The following is an 18,285-nucleotide window of genomic DNA, read 5'->3' as shown; positions in this document are numbered from 1 at the left end:
CTCCACCCCCCACCCCCAAATAAATAATTAAATAAAATCAGAGTGCATCACTTGAGAAGTCTTGACTTCAGCAATCTAGAAGAACAAAATAACTCATTACAGCAATTCAGCTTTGCCCTTCAGACTGAAGTTAAGGTTTAGAAATATGCCTAATGATACCCCTGCAAGCCTCTTTTTATCTCTCAGAGGAACAGAATTTGGAAGGACCAGGGACAGTGTGATATCTCCCCTTTTCTCCTTTCTCTTAAGCTAGCACCTAAAAATGTTAGCAAATAATTTAACGCCAGTGCTCAATTGAGGCTTTGTTGTTTTCCTGAGACTGAAGGTGCCAGGTAGTACAAGTAGGTTAGTGTTTCTTTACAAAGTTCCCATGCTGAATCGCACTAAGACCACCCATGTGTTTCACAAGGACAACCACTGCAGTGATAATGAACCTCAGCCGTAGGTACCTCAAGTAAAGTTCTACCAAAATAGCACAGTATGGAAATAAGAGGCAAGCCATCTGAGTAACCAAAAATGTTATTTTAAATATGTAATTCTCGGAGAAGTATTGCTGATATGTGTGAAGGACTTAATTAATGTATTTATGTTCATGATTCTACAAGAACAGCGATCTTCATATATTTTTTACCAAAACATTCTAAACGATTTTTTGTCTTTTTTGTTTTGTTTTGTTTTGTTTTTTCCCAGAACCAAGCTGACAAGAAAAGAGAAACCCTTCTGTACGCACACCACAGCTCCTGTTTGGCACTGTGGCACGAAGGCAGATGTAAGTAGGTTCATACTGACTTCAGATGTTTTGGCTTTCCTCGCAGAAAACTGGAACATTTAGTAAAATTAGCATGTCTCCAAGAAAATATAAATTCTGTGGAAAGTGAAAAATCTCAGTAAATACATCTGGGTTGAAAATTCTTACTCAGTTCAAGTCATAAATGATGATCTTGTTTGAAGGGTCATTTGGAAGCCATGTGTCACCTTCCTTACCGACTTTCTTACACACATAAATTGCAGTCCAGCATCATTTATGTTACGTGAATTACATTGGTTTTTTTCTTATTTCATTATATGCCTTGAAAACAATCTTTGCCTTATCTTTTAAGCTGGCAGTCCAATATATGTAAAACTGTAGCAAGACACTGTTAGAAATTGTTTAGTCAGATTTGTTTATAAACTGATGCAGAGGTCTGAATATTTATCTGCAAGAAAGCAGCAGCTGGCTGTTTGCCTGTCCAAACTTACCTAGAGAGTTGCACTGTAGTGACTTTATTGCATACTAATATAACTATTCCTTATATAAAGTTTTTTGGTGCAAGTTTAGCACCTATATCAAATAGCAATAATTTCTCAGGCATAACTTTTCAGACAGATAAACAAGAGTATTTCTGCAAAAGAACATGGGGTTTATGTGACATTGCTAAGGGATTTGTTTTCTGGGACAAGGCTGATACTTTGCTAATTTGGAACAGAGACAGAGGAACAAATGTATACTGCAGACAGAACTGACGTATCCTGAGCGGGGGTTGGATAATCTGTGTGTCTCACCCAGGGTATCTAAACCCAGCTGCTGTTTGCTCTGCAAAGACAGAAATCATTTTGTGGCCAGACCATAGAGAACAGCAGCCGTATTGACATAACCAGCAATGTGCTGCACCTCCAACCAATTGATCTCGGAGGAACTACATAACTGACAAGAATCAGGGGCAAAGAGTGCCAAGTGGATTTGGCCCTTACTGGGATAAATTCAGGTACTGGGAAAAAAAATCAGTGGATTTTGCTGGCAGGCAGGGTGTTGCTGGTGGGTAACACTGTGGAGTAGGAGGCTGGGAGGACAGTAAGAAGCCACGCGCCTTCTTCAGGACCATCTGAAAGCTGCGTGACCGCACAGGTCCTAAATGCTGCCTTAGTGCAAGAGGTGATGGATGAGCAACTGCCTTTGGATGAGAGGGTTTGTGTTTATTTTTATCTAAGGCTGACTGCATACAAATATAATCATCTGGCAACGATAATTTATTAAACTGCCACCGCAAAGTCTTGCAGCTCGAGAGCAGAGTGGAGAACAGTGCGTCTTCACCTTTCCTAAGGCGACAGAGCCACGGCTTCAGCCAGGCGTGTGGCTGCCGCCAAGCCCAGGTAGCAGAGCACGAGGGGGCGAGGTACCGGGACCCGGCTCTGCACCGGGAGCTGCTCCGCGCCGCGCCGGGCCGGGCCGGGCACCCGCGGCGGCGCCCCCCGGCAGGCGGCCGGCTGGGCTGGGCTGGGCTGGGCTGGGCCGGGCTGGGCCGGGCTGGCCCCTCCCGGTACGGCCCCGGGATCGGCCCCGGGATCGGCCCCGGTACCGGCCCGGGCGGGCAGGGCCGCGGGCGGTGCCGGGGCGCGGGGCGGAGCGGAGCGGGGCCGGTCGCTCCCGCAGCCCGGCGGCTCCACGCGCGGGGCTTTGAAATTGGTTAATTTTGTTTGGAATAATTACTGGCAAGAAAGGAGCTGACGTGTTCCTTCCCCAGGACAAATTGCTAGCAGATTTACAGCCGGAGCCGCGGTGCAGCGGCGGCCAAGTGCCCCAGGCTCCCCGCGGCCCCGCCGTACCTGCAGGCAGCAGCTCGCGGGGCCGCCTCCTCGAAACGACAAATATTTCATTTCAGTATGCAGACCTAAAACCAGGGGAACCCCGAAAGCGGCGGCTCTGTTCCGTGGGGTGTTTTTTTCTTTAAGCTGCAGACTTTTGCTCGTGGCTTAGAACCGAGCGACTCCGCACAGATGGCACCGTAAATCCATAACTGCTTGTGTTTTGTTTCCTTGTAGGAATCCGTTGGCTCCCTGTCGCTGTGAAGGATGGCGTTGTAGTGTCCTGCTGCAGGATGACAGCAATGCACAGACGCAGACCCTGGTGGCTGGAGGTCCTCCTCGGTGCCTGCCTGGCCGCCCTGCCCAGCAGCACCGCCTGTCCCAGGCTCTGCGCCTGCTACGTCCCCACCGAGGTGCACTGCACTTTCCGCTACTTCACAGCCGTCCCACCACGCATCCCTCCAAACGTGGAGCGCATCAACCTGGGGTACGTCTAATGGCAAGATTTCAAATATTCTGACCAGTTACCTTGCACCACTTTGCATGTAATTACGAGAGTTTTCAGATTTAGGGCTAAAAATTAATCAAGGCAAGGAATAAATCTTAGGTGGATGTTTTGCATTAATCAGAAGTGGTTGCAATGAGAGCTAGCAAAGTCGAAGACTTCCAACAGTGGGTGGAATCTTGGGGGATGCAGGAACATTAAAAAGCTTTGAACTTAAATGAATTATTTTATATTACCTGAATATCTTGCATTTTTTAGTATGGAACTCTGAAAGAGCTTGAAATTGAGCTAATTCTTACTGGAAAAAGATAGCTCAGAGCTCAGATGGGGCTGGAAATGCAGTATGTGTGTTAAAATCTTTAGAGACTTCTGATGTGATTTCAGAATGTCACATAATCTTATTTGCTGTGTTTTTATCCATCCAGTTTATGGAACTATTGGCTGTCTGAATATTTCAGCCTCCCAAATGGTTCTGTATGTTAAGTGGTCAAAAGAAACCAGGAGTAGATTTTACCCAGGTACAATTGGCCTGTTAATGCAGTTTCCTGCAGGTATCCTGTCATAAAATCAAATGAGAAAACCAATCAGCAATGCTTGACTGACCCTGGTATCACTTTTGATACACATAACCTTTGAATTGTCCGTATGTGTATGCAAAAAGTACAAAAGAACTTTACTTGGAAGTCTTCCCCCTCCTCTGCTGCTAGGCAATATAACGCGATCTCAGCTCCTGACTCCCGTCTGCCTTTTCCCTCCTTTGAGTTTGTCAAAGTTTTCCCAAAGTGCTGTATGTGAAGACTAAGGACCAATTCCTCTAGGCTATGGGTCACCTGAGGTGTGGGACATACATTTGAAATATGTTAATTGCTGCCATGGACAGGCCTTCTGTCTGGCTGAGGAATTAACCTCACTCGTTACCATTGGACGTAGGAGGTGCGGCTGCAGCATGAGAAGATTCCTCTCATCGGGTCATGTAAGCATGGCAGTAATCATGATGTCAAAGGCACCACGAGCAGGTGCTCTGTATTTGGAAGGCTTGCACAACACCGGTTCCAGGATACTGGAGCATCAACACTCTGAGTACTCACACTGGCTGGGTTTAGATGTGACCTATGGTCAAACCTCCTCTGACGGTAGAGCTCTCATTTGAAGAGCTCTCAGTGTTTCACTTTTGGCTTCCTGTTTAAATTCAGTCTTGATTATCCAGGCTGTGTGTATGCTCCTTGAGATCAGGGGAGGCAGAGGCTGTGTCTACATGAACAGGTAGCGTGCACTGTTGAAGACCTGTGGAGTGGAAATGGAACTCAAGATGTACAACTGAGAAGAGCAGACAGCACGGTCCAGCCACCTCTCCTGACAGGAGGACAAAGGCAGGGCTGCGAGACCCTCAGCAGACCCCACCTGCACCCTGGTCAGGGCTCAGCCATCGCTCCTCAGGTGCTGGCAGAGGAAGGGCACGGCCCAGGCCCCGTAGTTGTATGCGGGTCTCTGACCCCAATGAAAGCTGTCTGTTGTGCATCGTCTTCTCTGTGGTACGGCAGTGTTGGGAAAGCCCTCAACTAAAAGAGGCATCAATGTATTGCAAAATTCTACCATTCCATGAAAACCCTTTTCACTAAAGCCCAAAACCGTCATTTTTGTCTGCATATTTTTGCAGTTATTTACCCTACCCACTTTGAATACAATCTTAAGGAAGCCGCAATGGACAAGTTACCAAATTTTGTGCTAATGTGAAGGTATGATTTAAAATTTAATCTTCACCATCAGAAGTACACCCTACCTTTATACATATCCAAAGTGTTGTTCTTTTGTTTTTGTTTCATTTGTTTTAAAATTTGTGAAGTTTAGCTGTCTGACTAAACCCAGGTCTGGGATGAAATGTTTATTACAGTTACAACAGCTTGCTTAAACTGACTGAAACAGATTTTGCTGGCCTGGAGAAACTGGAGTTACTGATGCTGCACAGCAATGAGATCAATGCAATACCCGACAAGGCGTTCACTGATTTGCATTCATTACAGGTAAGAAATAAATGTTGGGGGTGACCTAATCTCAGTTTTCATTATGGCCTTTAAACAATCTGACAGTAATGACTAATTTGTGGAGGCTGACCAGTGGTCTCTTGCCTCTTACTTTTCTGTTTCTAATTGTACCCATATGAAAGATAAGGGCCTGCAATACCCAATATTCTATTGGGAAATGTATTTCATTCCCAGGTGGGCGTTCAGTTATGGTATAAAAAGTGTAATGAAGATGTTGGTAGACATCTGTCAACAGTATCTTAACTGGCAACCACAACTGAGACTTTCACATGATAAAGATTATACAGCTCCAAGTACTGTATTGTGGTAGTAAACTTGTTTTTAGTTAATTTGTCACAGTTATTGTCATAGTTAATTGTGTTTTTTTTTATTATTTTGCTTTTTTTTTTTTTTTTGATGATAGTTTTCCATTCAGATATCCCTTTCCTTTCAGTACAATGTAGTCCTGTCCCTTTCCATCTTTCATCAAAAAAAGACTCCTACAGAATTGAAACTGAATATATTACATATAAACATTTTAATGTTTTAAAAAGAACTACAGTTCCTTGGTTTTATAATTATATATGCATGTAGATTTTAAAAATATATTATTTGATGCCTGTTTTGTTCTTTAACTGAAATATAGTTTTAGTGGAGTTATATATGGCAAATAAACTTGCACATTATTTGGATTTTGTAGTTTTTTTCTTCACTAATTTTCAAAATACAGAATTCCTTACTGTAACAGAATAATTCTAACAGTAAAAGTAATAATGAAAAGGGTGTCTTAGGTACCATATTTAACACCTGAGCAATATGCCAGATTTGTTCATCTCATAGTTACTGAACTTGAACCTGTCAGCAACAAAATGGCACCTCAGAGTTTAGGTTTGGCAAGTACACATCTCACACGACACAAATCCTGAAACTAGGAACAACCTGGTAGTTCTATTGTGCTTTAACTGGGACTTTTTGGGTGAGTAATTAAGCATTGATTTATTTTGTTTTTAATCTCTACATTTTGTGAATGTGACTGCAGAAATGGCCCTGATGGATGGTTGGAACAAGAAAGTATCCTTGTAATCCTTTGCAGCTAACATTGCATTTAAAAATAACTTCTCCCACTGTTTTTTGTTTTTTTTTCCCCAGTCATTTGCATTACTGACCCACTGAAGTATTTTCACTTCACAGAGTAACCATCAATGAAAATTTGTTAGGAGTTTATAGCAAGTTATATAGGAGGAGTGTTACAGCAATATAACATGGGTTAATAATATACACTTGTCACTTTTTCATCAACAGGTATTAAAAATGAGTTATAACAAGGTCAGTGTACTTCAGCAAGATGTTTTTTATGGTCTGAAGAGCTTGGTACGGTTGCATATGGACCACAATAAAATTGAAATTGTAAATCCCAACGTTTTCTACGGACTAACATCGCTAAGGTTGGTCCATTTGGAAGGAAACTCAATTAAGCAGCTTCATCCAGATACTTTTGTCACCTTGAACTATGTACAAATATTTAAAATATCCTCCATAAAGCACATATATTTGTCTGAAAATGCGTTGACTTCACTACCGCAAGAAATGTTTTCCTACATGTCTGAGCTAGAGAGTATTTACCTCCACGGAAACCCATGGTCCTGTGATTGCAGTCTACAGTGGTTTGCAGAATGGTCGAGACAGAGGCCAGGTGAGCTGAAGGCTTTGTCTATGCTTTTTAACCCCATTATGAATTTTCTTTCTAATACAATTGTACTTTATTTAAATATTCTTCCAAGGAAGACTGGAAATGCAACTACATCTGATTAATTTTTATTTGTTTCATGTTAATTACTGGCTTGTTCATACCATCTACATACTGATCTTTTAAAAGTGTGTTGGATGTGTTAGCAGCTGTACCACACCACATGAAAATCACTGCAAATTCAAAACTAAAGTACCAGATGTGAAGCATAAGAAGCTACAGGAAACTTGTCACTCCTTCATAGCCTGCCACTAACTGATTATGTATAGTAGACCATTATAGCACACTGACATGAACCTGATATTTTCTTTTGCACTTTTATAATGTCTTATTTTTTTCCCCTCTACTTAAAATGTTATTTTCTATCTTTTTTCCTTTTTTCTTTTTTAACTCCTAAAATAGTGCCATGCATCTGCAGGAAATATATATTCTTCTAAGCTCTTCTCTCTATTATTTCCAGGAGTGATGGTTAACAGGATTTTTGTAGGTGTATGTAATCAGGATAAACAGATTAATGCCCTCCAGTTTCCTGAATTAAATGAATCTAGTGGCCCTAATCTGTTCCCAGGTACAGCTTTCCATAACAAAATGTTTTCCTTGGCCACTCTGAAGCTTCTGTGTGCTAGGAAAATCCACAGGGAATAAGGAAGCTAAATTTTACCTAACTCACAGGAATGAAGGACACATTGTACGTGATTCTTCAAAAAAAGAAATGAGAAACAGGACTTGAGGGCTTTTTGTTTCTGCCCTGAGAAGCTGCAGGTGGTAGCGTAGTGTTACCCCGAACTGCTCCAGCCTCGGCAGGAGGCAGTGGCCGCGTGCCCCAGCAGAGCGCTCCCAACACCAATGCCACTGAACGGCCCCTGACTTGGCGGCAGGAACAGTCACCAGGCAGCTTCCCTAGGGAAAACTCACAGGCTAGTGGCTACTGTAGGATGAACTTTGTTTGTATTTCACTCAAGAGAACAACTTGTTGGTAACTGTGTGTGTCTTAATGCTAAAAATTGTATCACAAAAGCTTACTGTTTTTTTTTTTCCCTTCAGATGTCATAAAGTGCAAAAAAGACAGAAGTTCTGGCGCTCAGCAATGCCCAGTTTGTGCTAGCCCCCAGAATTATAAAGGAAGAAACTTTGTCACTGTTCCTTCTGCATCTTTAACCTGCACTAAGCCAGTCATACATCACTCCCTGAAATTTAGAAACCTCACAGTGCCAGACGATGGGGATTTCAGTTCTGTGTCTACCAAGGACTTCATGGCTCCTATAGGATCCATGGTTTTGAACATGACTGACCAAGCAGGAAGTCGTGGCAATTTGGTTTGTAACATCCAGAAACCTAAAGAAATGTCTCCACTCTCATTTGACAAAGATGGCAACAACACAATACTGAAAACATCATTCACAGCATTTCTGGTGTGCGATATTGCTTATGAGCATATCCAGCAGCTATGGAGCATACTGGCCCTGTACAGTAATTTCCCCCTAAAACTAGAAAGGAATTCCCTACCAACTAAAATGCCTTTTACTGCTTACCGCTATAAACAAATCTACTCTGAAAAAGATGAACTTTACACCAATGTAGAGGCAGAACTGAGAGCCGAACCACCTTGGTTAATGCAAAGCAAAGTAGCACTACAGCTAGACAGGACAGCAACCACACTTAACACGTTGCACATCCAGTACTTCACTGATGCCCAGATTATTTTGCCCAGTCCTGACCAAAAAAAAGTGAGAAGTAACTGGACAATCATCTCCAGGGACAATAAAACACAAACACAGCACACTGTTTTAGTTGGGGGGACCGTAGAACTAGATTGCCAAGCAATTGGAGATCCAGCTCCTGCAATAGAGTGGATATTAGCTGATGGGAGCAAAGTGAGAGCCCCTTATATCAGTGAGGATGGCAGAATTATAGTAGTTAAAACTGGAACATTTACATTACGAACAGCTGACACCTTTGACACTGGGCTTTATCACTGCATAGGCACGAATTACAACGACGCAGATATTCTCACATTTAGAATCACTGTGGTCGATCCTTATGTGGAACACAGCAGTGTAAATGGAGCCCACCTTTCCACATCTGTTGGCAGCACACTCTACCTTCCCTGTACATCTGCTGCTGTTCCAGATGCTGCTATTAGCTGGGTGTTACCCGAGCGTGTGATTCTTCATCATTCTGCCAGAAACAAACACATTTTTGACAATGGTACCTTGAGAATACAAGGGGTAACAGAGCAAGACAGTGGCTATTTCAGATGTGTTGCAGCCAATCAGTACGGTGTTGATCTTTTGGTTCTCCAAGTGCTAGTTAGAAAGGACAAAAACACTCCACAGAAAATGCAGGTAGCTGTGGGAGAATGGGAAGAGAGTGATGGCTCTGGAAACGCAATGCTGGCCTCTGCTAGAAGGCATACAAATCCTTCAGCTACTCTGGCTCCCTTGATAGCTAATGAGGAATCTGCTGCCTCAGCATCCAGAAACCAGGTCACGCAGAGTGCCTATAAAAGGCACAGTTATGGGAAACCATCCTACCGTCACTACAGGGACAAAATGGGCAGGAGGTTTCAGGGGCAGAGGAGACAGTTTGTTTCCTCAGCCAGGAGGGTTGACCCGCAGCGCTGGGCAGCCTTTCTGGAAAAAACAAAGAGGAACTCGACTCTTGTAGAAAAGCAAGAAGTTGAAATAAAACCAGCTATTCAAGGTCGTCAGCAATTAAAAGCACCTGTGGATGAGGAGGAAACATCTGGTGATCTCTCATCTCCAGAACAAGAATTCATGATACCAGTAACAGAGAGTGCCACTGCATCTCCTCTGGGGAAAGCAACACCGAGTGCGGTACCTGCAGGGCGCAGCATGCCCACCAGTAACGGTCCTGCTGGTTCAGCCTCCCTCCTGGCTGCAGAGGCTGTAGCTCCGCTACCCTCTCCTTCTTCACAGTCTGTCTCGTCTGACAGCAAAAGGCCACAAACATATCTAAACCCTACAATTACAAATTCAAACTCATGGGAAAGACCTGCTTTGAGTCAAATATCAGCAAATGTTATAAAACAATCAACTCAGCAAAGACTGGTATCTCCTGGAGAAAGTCCTAGCCAGCAATTAAATCCTGTGTCTTCAACACCCACGGCAGATGTTACAGACACCAGTAAACCTGTAACTTCTGAAAATACGGTGGGCAAGCTACATCTTTTTACAGAGTCTGCTAATAAGATTTCCACCAAAACGGATCATCAGATATCTGCAGCAACAGTCAGTGAACCAAATCCTGAAACCAGTCACGTTTACCTTCATAGCACCCAGAAACCAGTAATTACTAAGCTGCCACTGGGCTCAAACACCATTGCTCATCAGAAAATTCAAATTATTCAGGATGTTACAACTCATGCACCTCAGCAGCAATATGGAAGAAGGAGAAAAATTTCTGGTAGGAGAAAAATTGTCAGGCCAGGGCGTATTCCAAATATGAAAGAGCACAGGTACCATTTTGGGAAGCAAGACTCTGTCAGAGGAAATACAGCTCCAGGTGTCCTCTTGACTTCAAAATATACATCAGATTTACCTACCTTAAATAATTTAAGCAGCTCCATCAACCTAGTTAGCCCAGAAGCACCTCTGCCCTCCCCCTCCACTATGAATATGTCATTAGAGCACCCAGCAGGAGCTGTTCAAAACGCAGCACTCCCCACAGCAGCGAACAGCAAACATGCTGCAAGGCAAAGAACTACTTCTGCGGTGATGCCTTTCTTTACAAAAAGCACCCAGGATACCCCCCAACAGAAATCAGAGACCAGTGCACCATTTCAGACAAGTACTTACAGAGTCCAGCCTTTTAGCACCAGACCACCAACAACAACCTACACAGCTCATGTTACTGCAGAAATTGCACACACAGTAAGCACTAAGATACCTCCTACCCTTGAATCAGTCTCATCCAACACTAAGTCTAGAGCCTCATCAAAAAATTCCCAAGGAGGAAAAATTACTGGGGAACGTCTCTTTGGAAACGACACTCAGAAGGAAGTACTGGAAAAGCTACCAGAACACCAGACGGATGTGTTTCCATCAACAGAGGTATCAGTCTTGCTTCCTAAGACTACAGCAGCATTACCTACATCCAAAATTTCTCCTTTGCCCTTTACACCCATTTCAGTGGGTGGGGATCCCAGTAGTGGTTTCCTGTCTTTAAACAAGTCCGTTCATTATGACAATGGTAAGTCAGGAGAACATCTCCCCACTGCAGAGCTGCATTCTCACTCTAGTCCTGCAGCTAGCACAACTGAAGAGCGGGATGTAGCAAGTTTGAAGCCAACAGTTATACCTATTGTTACTCCTCAAACTGACACCAAAATCACCAAAAGTAAAATATTCAGAGTGGGAAGAAAGAGAGGTCAGAGGAGGAAAAGGCCCCCTAAAACATCTACTTCACGAAGCTTGACCACAGGCCACAGCACTACAGCAGTTCCTCCTGGGAATACAGCCGTACCTGCCGTGACAACAGTCAAATCAGCAGCCACGCCTGCAGGTCTTACACCTGCACAACCTCTCCCTGAGAGTGCGAGAGCAGTCTTAGTGACAGAAATGCCAGTGCCATGGAGCCTTGCTGCATCAGATACAGCTCAGCACATGCCTACAGCAGCTAAGCAGACATCAGCGACCCCAAGCACACGGATGAACATCCAGTCTGTTACATTACCACCCAGTGGGCTTATTCCTCAGACCCCCACCACAACAACCCAAACCACACCACTGCTTTCAAAGCCGTTCAGTGCCACAAGCACACAACCCACTCCAGTTGGTGCTGGATCAAAACCCGCACAGCAAATCAAAGCCACCACAACGGCAGGTGAGATGGAGAAGAAAGTTACCCGAGAAAACCACGTTGCACAGCCCACGTTCCCAGGAAGAAGTGAGCCAAGTGCCAGAGCTCCTGCAGCCACAGGCACCGCTGCCCCCCGCGCTCAGCATCCCGCCCCGCTGCCAGCCCCAGCAGCAGCCAGGCCACCCGCACCTACGGCAGAAGCCTCCTCACCTCCAATTGCGGGGATCGGATTCAGGCAGAAGCCACCTACTGAAGGCACAGAGAGAGGCAAAATATTAGCTGGCAGCACCCTGACTGTTCCAGAGTCATCCCAGACTGCTACTCCGTGTGCTCCTCCGTGGGGTAGGGACAAGAACAATCCTGCCAAAGGCAGGTCTGACAAGAGACAAGATCAAGAAACTACCACCAGGAGCCCTATATCCTTCCACCCTTTAAGCAGAAATCATTTTGCAAAGCCCAGAATAATTGGAGGAAAATTAGCTGCTTTTACTGTGCTAGCTAATTCAGATGCTTTTATTCCTTGTGAAGCCGTCGGTAACCCCCAGCCAACAATACAGTGGACCAAGATATCATCAGGTAAGCTTCACAGACCTCTCTGGAATTTACCTCCTGCTCTTATCTTGTAACTTGGCAGGTGGTTTGTAGGACAGAGTTAAATATTGCTTCATCTAGGAGCACTGTGAAGTATCAGTGATAATACGAACTTGGAAATAGTCAGAAAAATGTTACATTGTTTAATACCAATTATGAAAATAGTTGCTTATGTGAATTTTAAACATACATATATAACCTATATTTAATGCTAGTTCTGCACTTATTACCTGTTATTTCAGAACAATGAGACAAATGAAAAGAAAAAACTGTCTATGGTAACAAACCATCAGATCCAGTTACCACAATAGCAAAATATTTTTGAACATGCAAAGCCAAGTTACAACCATGCTAAAATATTTTTTGGGTGTGCAAAGCCTTACCTACCTCATTCAAGCCTTGTCTCTAATGAGAAACTAGGTTTTGTCTTAACTTTAAAGCTTTTCTACTGCAAAAAGCAGTAATTTCTATTTTATATGCAAATTATTATTTCTCTCTTTCTTACCACTATCATCTTGGTTACTTGGGCAAAGCAGACCAGGATAAGGAAAGCGTATTCAGGCGCGGAGTACAAAAGCAGCAGAGCAGGGAGGGCCTGATGTGCTGTGCTGTTTCCCCCCACTTCTGCAGGGCCCCCTGCTGCGGAGAGCCCGGACGGCGGCCGATGGACGGTGTTTGCCAACGGCACGCTGTCCATCGCGCGGGCAGGCCTGCAGGACCGCGGGCAATACCTGTGCTCGGCGGGCAGCCCGCTCGGCACGGCGCGGCTCCTGGTCACGCTGTCGGTGGTGGCCTACCCGCCCCGCATCGCCGGCAGCAGGCCGCGGCTCCTCACCGCACACTCCGGGAAGGCCGTGGCAATGAAGTGCCAAGCTGAGGGCAGGCCTCCTCCCACGGTCTCGTGGGTCCTGGCCAACAAAACGTACATCTCCAGCTCTTCTAAGGAAAATGAAAGAGTTCACGTGCAACCAGATGGCACTCTAATCATCGAGGAAGTCACTGTTTATGACAGGGGCCTCTACACATGCGTGGCCAAAAATCCAGCAGGCACTGACATGCTGGTTGTGAAGCTGCAGGTCATTGCGGCACCTCCTGTTATTTTGGAGGAAAAGCGACAACAAATTGCAGGAACGATGGGGGAAAGCCTGAAATTCCCTTGCACCGTGGAAGGGAATCCTCATCCCAGTGTCCACTGGGTTCTCTTTGATGGAACAGTGGTGAAACCTCTGCAGTTCATAAACGCCAAGCTGTTCCTGTTCCCCAACGGCACCCTCCACCTCAGCAACCTCGCCCCTTCCGACAGCGGGAACTACGAGTGCATAGCTACAAGCTCGACTGGCTCGGAGAGGAGGGTGGTAAGCCTGCTGGTGGAACAGAGAGATACACTTCCCAAAATAGCTGCTGCCTCTCAAGAGATGACGCGATTGAATTTCGGGGATAAATTGCTTCTGAACTGCACAGCGACCGGGGAGCCAAAGCCCAGGATAATCTGGAGGTTACCTTCCAAGGCAGTTGTAGACCAGTGGCACAGGTAGGAGTCTTTTTCTTGCCCATCTCTTTGAAAAATTCAAACACTGTTTTCTCCAATGCTGATGTAAGGTGCTGTTATGTCACTGAAACAATACATTGTGAAATAAATTCACTCTCAAACTTCCAATGCTCGGTATTTACCTTCAATATTTTGTTCTGTAATTCTTTTCCTCTTTCCCCATAACAGAATGGGAAGTCGAATCCATGTGTATCCCAATGGATCCTTGGCTATCGAGGCAGTTACTGAAAAGGATGCAGGTGACTATTTGTGTGTTGCAAGAAACAAAATTGGAGATGATCTGATACTGATGAAAGTCAGCATCACAATGAAACCTGCCAAGATTGACCAGAAACAGTATTTCAAGAAACTGGTACCCTATGGAAAAGATTTCAAAGTGGACTGCAAGGCCTCTGGGTCACCTGCACCAGAAATATCCTGGAGTTTGCCAGATGGGACTGTGATCAATAACGTGATGCTGGCTGATGACAGCGGACACAGGTCTCGCAGATACGTCCTCTTTGACAATGGGACTCTGTATCTCAACAAAGTCGGCATAACAGAAGAGGGAGATTATACCTGCTATGCCCAAAACACACTGGGAAGAGATGAAATGAAAATACACATCACTGTCGTAACGACAGCTGCTCAGATAAAGCACAGTTACAAGACATACATAAAAGTGAAAGCTGGAGACACGGCATTATTGGACTGTGAAGTTGTTGGAGAACCCAAGCCAAAAGTATTCTGGTTGCTGCCTTCCAGTGACATGATCTCCTCCTCGACAGACAGATACTTCCTGCATGCTAATGGTTCCCTGTCAGTGAGTCAAGTCAAACTGCTGGATGCTGGGGAGTATATGTGCGTTGCCCGTAATGCTGGAGGGGATGATACAAAATTGTTCAAACTGGATGTTGAGGCTAAACCGCCTATCATAAATGGTTTATACACAAACAAAACAATTATTAAAGTGACAGCAGTGAGGCATTCAAAGAAACAAATCGACTGTAGGGCAGAAGGGACACCTCCCCCTCAGATTATGTGGATTATGCCTGATAACATTTTCCTAACAGCTCCATATTATGGGAGTAGGATTGTAGTATACAAAAATGGAACACTTGAAATTCGGAACCTGAGACCTTCTGACACAGCGGATTTTATCTGTGTGGCGCGTAATGACTGGGGAGAGAGCATGTTGGTGGTGCGGCTGGAGGTATTGGAAATGCTAAGGCGACCAATGTTTAAAAATCCATTCAATGAAAAAATAATAGCAAAACCTGGAAAAGCTACCACACTGAATTGTTCTGTGGATGGAAACCCTCCACCTGAAATAAGCTGGATGTTGCCTAATGGCACGTGGTTTTCCAAGGGGATCAAGACTTCCCAGTTTCTTACAGGAAGCAATGGCACTCTTACCATCTACAATCCTAACAGAGACAAAGCAGGGAAGTATCGCTGTGCAGCTAAGAATAAAGTTGGCTACATTGAAAGGCTGATCATCTTGGAGATCGGCCAGAAGCCCAGTATTCTGGTGCACCCCAAGGGGCCAGTGAAGGGCATCAGTGGGGAATCGTTATCACTCCACTGCCTGTCTGACGGGAGTCCCAAACCAAACACAGCGTGGACCCTGCCAGGTGGCTTTGTGCTGGATCGACCTCAGATCAATAGGAAATACGTTCTGCTGGAAAATGGCACTCTAGTTATACGAGAAGCTTCCATTCACGACAGAGGGAATTACGTGTGTAAGGCCCATAATAACGCTGGAGAGTCATCTCTAACTGTTCCTGTCATTATTGTAGCCTATCCCCCCAGGATTACAAACAGACCACCACAGACCGTACATACGATGCCAGGTGCAGCAGTTCAACTCACCTGCATGGCACTGGGAATACCAAAACCAGAAATTATGTGGGAATTACCTGACCACTCGATACTCTCTACAGGTAACAAAGGCCAAGCGTCCAGGAGCAAACTGCTTCATCCCCCAGGGACACTGGTCATCCAGGATCCCCGGCCGTCAGATTCTGGCATGTACAAGTGCACGGCGAAGAACCATCTTGGCAGTGACTTCACAGTAACGTACATTCATGTCATTTGAAATAAGAAAAACAGAATGAATAGCAAAGCCTACAGATGGACTGAGTTTATTCTTGGAGTAAGTTTAATCAAAGGCAGCCAAAGGCATGTAAGTGCCTAAATACATTTACAGTATTCACTCTGCAATGACCATGCAAAAAAGGGAGAAAGGGCTTGGGAGAAATTAGATCTAGCGTTACTATCTACCATTGATTCTTTCATGATTAAATGGACTTAAAAATAATAAGGCACTTTTGCTCTACCAACAAACTTGGAATATTCAATAAAATTATTTTCTAGAAATGTACCTAGAGACATTCAGAAAAGGATAGACTTTTAAAATAGTTTAATGTTGTCCACCTTGTATGATGATCATGAGCATGGATCACATAAAGCAAGAGTATCTGAGAACCAAAGAGCAGATTTAATTGTGATACAAATTACCTTATTATGTTTGATTATTCAGTATGTTTTGTTTTTTGTTTTTTGTTGTTTTTTTTTTTTTAATAAATATTCAACGGTGAAACATGTAGTGAATTATTTTTAATAATACACCTTTGTTTCATAGTCTTTTTGTAGAATTTTGGAAAGATACTTACAGAACAATTTTGTTCTAATTTTTAAAAAGAGAGTAAGCTCTGCTTAACACTGTTTAAAAATAATAATACAGACTGGATATAGTAACAGTCCAGGTTGGTACAATTTTCCAGTTGTCACAAAATCGCTTTTAAAGATTTCTCACTAGAAAACAATACATCAGTCTGCATGTAAATTTAGAATTTTGCTTTCTCAATTCAGCAGGTAGGTATAAAGCTCTGAGTTTCTTACTCATTTTCTTCCTGAGGTTAATGCCACGATAGAAGGGTAGATTTTCAAATTTGGGACATACATGTATCATAGAAGAGATCATGGAAAAGTCTGTGTTGCCACTTGCAGTCCCAGCTGTTCTAGCAGCCTGCTGCACCCTGCATTGCATCCTCCGTGGGGAGGAGCAGGGACTGCACAGCTGAAGCCACGGCTGTTTGGCAAGAGCACTGTCCATATCCATCGCAGGAAGTCTGCTGGATATACAAAGGGTTCCGTGCAACCATCCCTGCCTCCTGAGTTCTGTCTCTTTACATCTTTAAAATAATATTAAAAAAAAATGAAGAATTGTAACATGTCTTTTCCGGCCTATAATATCTACCACTTCTAAGAAGAGTCTGCAGTAGAACTCCTCAAAGATAATGCAGTAACAGCAGCCGAACCTCCTGCATTAACATCTCAGCAGCAGCTGATTAACCCATAAGATACTCAGGGGTGAGAAAGTATTCTAGTGCCAAGAGCTAAATGCAGATTCTACCTCATTTAATCACATTATAATCAGCTTGGGGATTTATTTTTAAGACTATAACCTCAGCTGGGATTACTTTTGTGCTGGCTCGATCATTTCCTGACGTAAGTCGCATGCATGCAGTTCACTGTGTGCTTGTTCCTTCCTTCTGTAGTGCTGACAGAGTACCCACAAACTGTCTGGATTACATGAATCTCACTATGCAGTATCTGTAATAGCTACTTCTGCTAGGAAGAACAGTGAACTCTGACACAAGGGATAAGTAAACCTCTGTTAAAAAAAAAATAAAAGAAGTTTATGCAAGTAAAACTTCCCTGACTATTCTAAAAGACAATCAAAATATACGGAATTTAAGTATTTATTAAATCTTCCTGGATGGGATCATATAAGGCAAGTGTAACAGTCTATAGCTTGAATGATTCCTATTGTTGTAAAGCATATAGAAATAACCTTGTAATATGGGATATCTGGGACACAAATTCCTGAGATTTTGCTGCTGGGGGTGTTCCCTCACTCACCGTTGCCCGGCCTTCTGCAGCTCTCTGCGGTGTGTGCCATGCATCTGCCCCCACCCTGCAGGACACCCGACTACACCACCACCTGTAAACTCCATGTATGGCAGATCAAGTATACTGAGTTAATACAGAACAGCAAAAAAGCATTCCTATGGATATTTTTAATGCCCTGCTTGTTCCATATTCAAAATGAAAGCATTTAAAATATCAAGTAGACTGACTCCTAAATTACATAAAATAGTAATAAATTTATTCTTTTGTTTTAAACTCAAAATTATGACATATTTGAACAGGTTTAAATAATGGTTTGATTTGTAATTTACTTGTAGTTTTGCACTCGGCTGATGATAAATAATGCATTACACCACTGAAACTCACTTAGCAATCAAGCATCAAACCCAGAATTTTAAATAGTTAACATACAAAGTAAGTAGTAGTAGACATATATAACAGGAATAACTCATATAGGGCGACTTCAGTATACACACGTGTCAGCTACAGAAACACTGAAACAGCAAGAAAGACTCTGGTGGCTTTTCCACCCTCTCCTTGTGAACCCTCGTATGAGATATTCTTACTGAACCCA

The 18,285-nt window shown here is 43.7% G+C and overlaps 1 protein-coding gene across 7 annotated transcripts; it reads left to right on the top strand.

Moving 5' to 3' along the window:
- Positions 1 to 1,572: 1,572 nt before the first annotated feature.
- On the top strand, positions 1,573 to 17,436 carry IGSF10 (immunoglobulin superfamily member 10). 7 transcript variants are annotated; one of them, XM_027464578.3, is made up of 7 exons: positions 1,573 to 1,745; positions 2,800 to 3,049; positions 4,959 to 5,088; positions 6,391 to 6,781; positions 7,880 to 12,232; positions 12,878 to 13,778; positions 13,965 to 17,436. In XM_027464578.3, the coding sequence occupies exons 2-7, from the start codon at positions 2,856 to 2,858 to the stop codon at positions 15,871 to 15,873; spliced, it is 7,878 nt and encodes a 2,625-aa protein (XP_027320379.3). In that variant the 5' UTR covers positions 1,573 to 1,745; positions 2,800 to 2,855; the 3' UTR covers positions 15,874 to 17,436. The 7 variants fall into 7 exon arrangements, with proteins under 7 accessions (XP_027320379.3, XP_027320378.3, XP_038039874.2 ...); XM_027464577.3 differs by lacking the exon at positions 1,573 to 1,745 and adding an exon at positions 1,756 to 1,945; XM_038183946.2 differs by lacking the exon at positions 1,573 to 1,745 and adding an exon at positions 2,031 to 2,130.
- Positions 17,437 to 18,285: the final 849 nt, after the last annotated feature.

The sequence above is a fragment of the Anas platyrhynchos genome, chromosome 9, assembly GCF_047663525.1.
Source record: "Anas platyrhynchos isolate ZD024472 breed Pekin duck chromosome 9, IASCAAS_PekinDuck_T2T, whole genome shotgun sequence".
In the NCBI taxonomy this organism is placed as follows: Eukaryota; Metazoa; Chordata; class Aves; order Anseriformes; family Anatidae; genus Anas; species Anas platyrhynchos.
This window is presented reverse-complemented; position numbering and strand designations above follow the sequence as displayed.

Bases quoted from the DNA above. Each gene is read 5' to 3' on its own strand.
- IGSF10 (XM_027464578.3), top strand. From the start codon at position 2,856: ATGACAGCAATGCACAGACGCAGACCCTGGTGGCTGGAGGTCCTCCTC. The intron at 5,089-6,390 runs GTAAGAAATAAA...TTTCATCAACAG, and splicing joins CTGATTTGCATTCATTACAG to GTATTAAAAATGAGTTATAA. The intron at 12,233-12,877 runs GTAAGCTTCACA...CCACTTCTGCAG, and splicing joins GTGGACCAAGATATCATCAG to GGCCCCCTGCTGCGGAGAGC.